Raw genomic sequence first — 6,835 nt, 5'->3', positions numbered from 1 at the left:
AATGATGCAATGACCCTCAGGGCAATTACTTTAAAATGAATAATCGTTATTTTTTCAAAATCATTACAATGATGCAATGACCCTCAGGTCAATCACTTTAAAATGAATAATCTTTTTTTTTTTCAAAATCATTACAATGATGCAATGACCCTTTGGTCAATCACTTTAAAAGGAATAATCTTTCTTTTTTCAAAATCATTACAATGATGCAATGACCCTTTGGTCAATCACTTTAAAAGGAATAATCTTTCTTTTTTCAAAATCAATGCACTTTTTATTTTTTCAAGAACTGAAATGAAAACAAGAAGTAAACTGACTGTTGGGCATCAAATGATCAATTTCTGGATTTATGTTTCCTTAAAGTGGAATTTCATTACAAATGTCATTTTTTTTCTTCTAGCACTAATGGAATGCCCTATACCAAACGTGCCATTTGAAATGTTTCATCTGATAACAGAAAACTGAAACAGATAGTTCCAGTAACAAACAGATTATCACAGTTAATATATTACTCACCTTCAGTATTACTAATTCTGTCATCTTCATACACTCTTAGGCCTTCATTTACAATTCCTGCAAGTTGATTAGCTGAAATAAAACAGAACACATTTAATTAAAGTTACATTTCACGAAATATGAAGCATGTTTTTTGAATGTATACAAGGTGATTATATAAAACTAAACAGAATTATATTTTAAAAACTAATTTTCTTAGGGGAACAATATGTCACCTTAGACACACACTGATAATCATACATTTTATTCAAAAAGTTTGGACATGATAAAGTGTGTTTCTAAAACTGTCAAACAATACACTCAGTACACTGTCCATTATTATAATTTAGCATATCTAAGCTAAATGAATTGCTATAAGAATTATCTATTTTACTTTGCACACTGGAACACATACTTAAAGTGTGTTTCTAAAACTGTCAAACAATACACTCAGTACACTGTCCATTATTATAATTTAGCATATCTAAGCTAAATGAATTGCTATAAGAATTATCTATCTTACTTTGCACACTGGAACATATACTTTATTCAAATCTTATTAATGTTGGTGAGAAAGTAACTTAGGCATGGAATATAACATGATTTTGATGCATATTCTCCAGAATAAATAACTTTTAAATTATATGATTTCCAATATGGAGTTTTCTTTATAAACACACTGTAGAAACAAGGAACGTTATGATGGCACATAAATGAGCAATATCAAGACATATTTCAGGCACAACTTATCTTAACAAATGTCATTTGAGATCAAATACATCAAAAAAAGGAATCTTTCCATTTTTACACTATATATTAGTAAAACGTCCAAGCTTTTTTTTTATTTTACCCCAGCTAAAGTTCAGTAACAAAATAATTAACTTTTAAAAACTTTATCAGATATGAGTTACATTACCCTGGTGGATAGATGCCAGAACTAATTGTTTTACATCAGTTGCAACCTCATATTCATTTGCTGTCTGTGAAGAGAACAGACAAAACAATCAATATTTTGTATATCAATAATAACAATTTTGATACAATCAATTGAATGAAATTAATAATTTGTAACCAACTATTACCATTTTTGTAAGGTTTCTTAATTTAAATCCAAAAATATAATCGAAATATTATTATTTAAATATTTTGAATTAAAAAAAAAGAATAAATAATCTAGTTTAAGACCTGAAAAAATAAATCAAGAAACTTCCACAAAAATATCAAATTTTAACAGTACAAAACTTTCTTCATACCATACATTTATTAACAAAATGTAGTTATAATTCTAGAATCCGGGTTTCAATACCCGTCGTGGGCAGAGCATAGATAGCCCATTGTGTAGCTTTGTGTTTAATTACAAACAAACAAAATGTAGTGTATCTATCTCCATGATTTATTTAGAAATATAAAAATTGTTCCAATAGGAATGTATTCTCCATAGGAAAACAGTGTGATTACCCCTGCAAGTCAACTAATTAAACCATCTATTTCAAATTAGTCATGCCTCATGTTTTTTGGTGCTTGTAATAAATTACTAATTTTTTTTCTCATTAACTATAGTTACAAAATTTTCACAATACCTCAGTAACATGTTCAAACTCCTCTCTAGGAATCTGTAAAATCTTGGAAACGAGGTCTTGTTTCTCTGCCAAAGCTTCTGCAATCTGTTTATCCTTGCGACGTACCATTTCTGGATAAAGCAAGATTGCTCGAATTGTTGAAAATCATTTTATTTTTAAACGTTTTTTCTTAGTTTACATATCACATTACTTTTATTTAGAATTTGTTTTCTGTTGAATATTTTATGGATATTTGTGCAAAGCTATTCAAATTCTATGTGAGCTGGCCATTGTCAATTCTCAGGCTGAGAGACTAGAGAAAAAAACAGTTAGTCAATTCTCGGGTTGACAGACTAGAGAAAAGACAGTTAGTCAACAGCAACCATTGTCAATTCTCGGGCTGAGAGACTAGAGAAAAGTTAACTGTCTTTTTCTCTAGTCTGTCAGCCTAAAAATTGACAGTGGTTGGTGTTGACTAACTGTCTTTTCTCTAGTCTGTGAGCCCTAAAATTGACAATGGTTGCTGTTGACTAACCGTGTGAACACCAACCATTGTCAATTCTTGGGCTGTTCAATGAACCTGCAGGACCACAGTCTAGCACACTGACTATTGGGCTTTGTATTTACAGACAGTTTTATAAAATTATGATTGGTCAAAACATTGCAAATAAGGTTTACCCAAATGCCATCTCACCACCAGGTAGAGAAATAATCATAAAAACTATTCAATTGTTGTGGACTAAGCTACTAAAGCATTGAGTAATCCAGTTTAATTTTCATAAATTTCCAGCACATTTTTCATTGAAAGATTTGAAATTTTCTATGACAGAGTTGAAGAATTGAACGTGAAAGCCAATCATAAACCAGGTGCTATAAGTCTGATGCCACCTCCAGTAATGATGGTACACATACAAAACTGAAATTTGCATTAACCAAAATATAAAGAAATCTTAACTAAAAAAGTCATTAACAGAAAGAATGCTGCATAATAGAAATTTCATAAAAAATTTAAATTAAGACTTAATTTTGTATTACTATTTATCGAAACTGCCCAGGATTCTGTCAAAATTATTAGTACAATAAATGTAATTACCCTTTTTCCTCCCACTTCTAGCTCCAGATCCCTTTGAACAACCTCAATTATTTTTTAGATATTTTTGCAATTTTGACGCAAGTATCATACACACAACTTTGTATAGCAATTCCAACCAATAGGATTAAAGCTATCAATCTGTACTCAATTGTAAACATGAGTGCAAATAGTGCATCACATGATGGTTTTTTGTAAAATGCCTTTTCAAAACTAATGTATAAAAATTTTCTAAAATTATAAGAAGGATGTCAGTGAGCAAGTTGGTAAGCCTAACTTTTTGAAATTTTTGTAGAATCATAACTTTTATAATAAATAAGCAGTTGTGAGAAAAGACTTAATTCTTTTATAATTATATCAATAACTAATCTCAAAACATAAATGAAAAACACTTGGTAGCCAAAATATGTCATCTTCCCACATTGGAAAAAAATTTAAGATCAAGAGGCAGAAGGTTTGCCCTTTTAAATACTAAAACCTAATTAATAGGTATATTAATACCATTACATTGAGAAACCTAGGTCACTCTTACATAAAAAACTATACTTATATGCTATTCAAATGACACTGAAGGTTCTCAAGTGCAGGTGTGACCTTACCTATTGGAGTCAGTAGAGGTACAGCAGTTTGAAGAACAGTACTTTCACTGACTTTGATTTCTGATGGTTCTATCAATTGTGGCTCAGAAGGCACGTGGATCAGTTCTACTCCCTGAAGACTCTGTTGGTGGTCTTCAACTGAACTACATGGAGAAGGGGCTTCTTTCTGTGGTGATAATGATGAAGAGTCCTCTTCAGGAAGATAAGTACTAGAAGAGTTTGGACTAGATACTTCAGTGTCGGGTGTAGGATGAGCAGTAAGTGAGACGGTGCTACTTGATTCTCTTGTCTCTGTTGATTCCGCATTGTTTATTACTTCGGGATGATCTTGGTCCAAAGAGTATTTTCTGATCTTTATGGAATCATCAGTGATAATGTTAGGCATCCTAACAAAAAAAAAAAGGATTTGTTAGTGTAGGAAATGTGCATTTAAATACATTTCACTTATAAATATCTATTCACAGTCTTTTTTTATTTAAATCATATATGAAAATTGTAAAAAAGAACACAACTATGAATATATATATGCTATATTTTGCTAATAATAATCTACTTGAACCAAAAATCACAGCCTACCAATTAAAATCATGAAAATGATAACTAAGTATTAAATATATTATTTCATGTCTATTATTTCTGTTTATAAGCAAGCACGTATTTTTATCATTTCATAAAATGAATCAAACTATATCTCAGTATGGCCAACACTTCAATAATTGACCTTATTTCAATAACCCATTAACTGCGGATATTTCCGTCACTGAAGTTCTATGGCTCTGCTGCGAATGACGGAAATATCCGTCAGTCCCACATATATAATTATAACTCTAAGCGAATGACAAAAACGATCGTTTTTATTGTGATTGATGGCAACTCAGCTGCTCCTGCCGCAGTTAATGGGTTAAGTATAGTTTCAAAACAGAACAAAACAAAAAACATTTACGAACATCCAAACATACATTTTGTTTTTTGCCAAATTATTTCCTTGAGTATTATCTTGTCTTTCTGGTAATGTTGGTGAGGAATCCTGACATTTTGCTGACTGGCTGTGCCTGGGTTTGTGAGCTTCAGCAGCTTCTGTGATATGCTTTAACCACCTACAAGGTAACAATAGCAGTTTGGAAAAAAAAATATAAAAATACAATGATGTCTGTTCTATGTTAACATTTTTATAGAATTGTTTAAAATCAGTAACAAAAGAACAAGTTTCAAATTTTCTGCACCAAAAGGTTAAAGCATTTCTATATTTGTGGTTACCCAGACATGTATGCTAGACTAAAAAAATTACAGCTTTAAGCAATTATGTTTGAGATCTGGATTTTTGTTATTATGTGCTGCATTTAGTTGAAACAATTGATTTTTTGTTTAATATATATGGTAGGCTGATTTTGAAAGGTGGGAAAAATTAGATTGATGTCATTTTTTTTTCTACACTGATAATTTGTGTGGTTTTATAAGATTGTGAGACCAGTTAATCCAGACCTCAAACATAATTGTAAGCTTAAAGCTCTAGTTAATCTAGATCTTAAATGTAAATCCTAAAAGCTCTAGTTAATCCAGATCTCAAACATAATTACTTAAAGCTCTAGTTAATCCAGATCTTAAATGTAATTCCTTAAAGCTCTAGTTAATCCAGATCTCAAACGTAATTACTTAAAGCTCTAGTTATCAACAAAAAAAGAACCAAACTTACATTTTTCTTTCTGAAGCTGAAGAGGCCACAAATTCATAGATAGCATGTTGTTCAGATGTTGAAACAAGAAAGAAACCTTTGCTATCTACAATACAAGGTATATTACAATTCATTATCACTAGGGCTACATATAATTTCTATTAAGTACACAAAACTTGTACAATATTTAATGATCAGTAGCAAAGAAGATAGTAAACACAAAGTTTTTAGTATAATACCAACACAAATGATGAAATACACTTAAAAAAAATTGCTCTTTGAACAGTATCCTGCTTTAGCAAATAAATTTAAATCACATATAATACTGGTAGATAAAAATTTATAGTTTACACATAATAGTTTAAAATTCATAACGTTCAGCATTTTTATATAGAAATCTAGCAGCTACAGTTCATTTTCCCTTTCATATCACAATAAGGAAAGTTTTACATCACTTTATATCTTAAAAAATACTCATTAATTTGTGTACTGTTATCATCATCTTTTCTCTTGTAAAACTTCTGCAGTGTCCGAATATCCATAATGAGAAATGACGAAATGTTATTAAATAAATATTATTAAACCTTTTCAACTCTGTATCTTGTATTTTTAATGACAGCACACCGCAATGTTAAGTTTTATGTTTTTTCGAAAACATAATATAAAACAATCTATGCCCCAATTTTTAGTTTTTCCTCCAAATTATAATTATTATTTGGGGATTAAAAACACTTTCAATCTGCTTAGATGAAATATGTCAACGTACGAAACACATCTGTGGTATATATATAAATGTTGCTTATTTCTAGCTCAAAATATGAATGTTTGAAGTTGGTGGTGTAAAGAAACTGTAAAATACAAATAATGGCACTTTTTATTTTGTAATGTCCAAACATCTAAATCTAAAAAATCATACATATACTGCGTAACATCTGAGATTACTTTTAAGGATCTACCAGTTGTACAAACCCCTTTCTTTTCTTATATGGATTGTAAATTTGTTACACGAGACAACTTTCTTGATCTCAAGTCTTAAAATAATCAAACTATATTATTGGATCCATTTGTTTGTTTTCTAAAAGTAATTATTCTGTTGCCCACAGAACTAACACATCCAAAACCTGATCTTCAGGTCTACAGTTAGCACATTGCATAATGACGTAGAACACAGCTTTGTCATATTATAGTTTTTGTCTTATTGTAAATTTTAAGTTATCTATTGTTATGAAGTACCAGTGTTTAAATTTGCTGAAACCTTTTATTTATCAATTGTTATGAAGTACCAGTGTTTAAATTTGCTGATACTTTTAAGTTATCAATTGTTATGAAGTACCTGTGGTTAAATTTGCTGACACTTAAGTTATCAATTGTCATGAAGTACCAGTGTTTAAATTTGCTGACACTTTTAAGTTAAAAATTC

At 30.1% G+C, this 6,835-nt stretch overlaps 1 protein-coding gene across 3 annotated transcripts in view; it reads right to left on the bottom strand.

Moving 5' to 3' along the window:
* The window catches only part of LOC106465761 (rho guanine nucleotide exchange factor 11-like), a 78,546-nt gene that overhangs the window by 14,952 nt on the left and 56,759 nt on the right, over positions 1-6,835 (bottom strand). For all 3 annotated transcript variants that reach the window (XM_022393690.1, XM_022393691.1, XM_022393692.1), the window contains 6 exons: positions 5,437-5,521; positions 4,703-4,840; positions 3,744-4,129; positions 2,076-2,185; positions 1,412-1,475; positions 517-588 (listed from right to left, as the gene is read on the bottom strand). In XM_022393690.1, coding sequence (XP_022249398.1) covers positions 517-588; positions 1,412-1,475; positions 2,076-2,185; positions 3,744-4,129; positions 4,703-4,840; positions 5,437-5,521 — 855 coding nt within the window. The remainder of the gene's footprint in view (positions 1-516; positions 589-1,411; positions 1,476-2,075; positions 2,186-3,743; positions 4,130-4,702; positions 4,841-5,436; positions 5,522-6,835) is intronic.

This window comes from Limulus polyphemus, unplaced genomic scaffold, assembly GCF_000517525.1.
Source record: "Limulus polyphemus unplaced genomic scaffold, Limulus_polyphemus-2.1.2 Scaffold2043, whole genome shotgun sequence".
NCBI lineage: Eukaryota > Metazoa > Arthropoda > Merostomata > Xiphosura > Limulidae > Limulus > Limulus polyphemus.
Note: the sequence above shows the minus strand (reverse complement) of the source record. Positions and strands in the feature narration are given on the sequence as shown.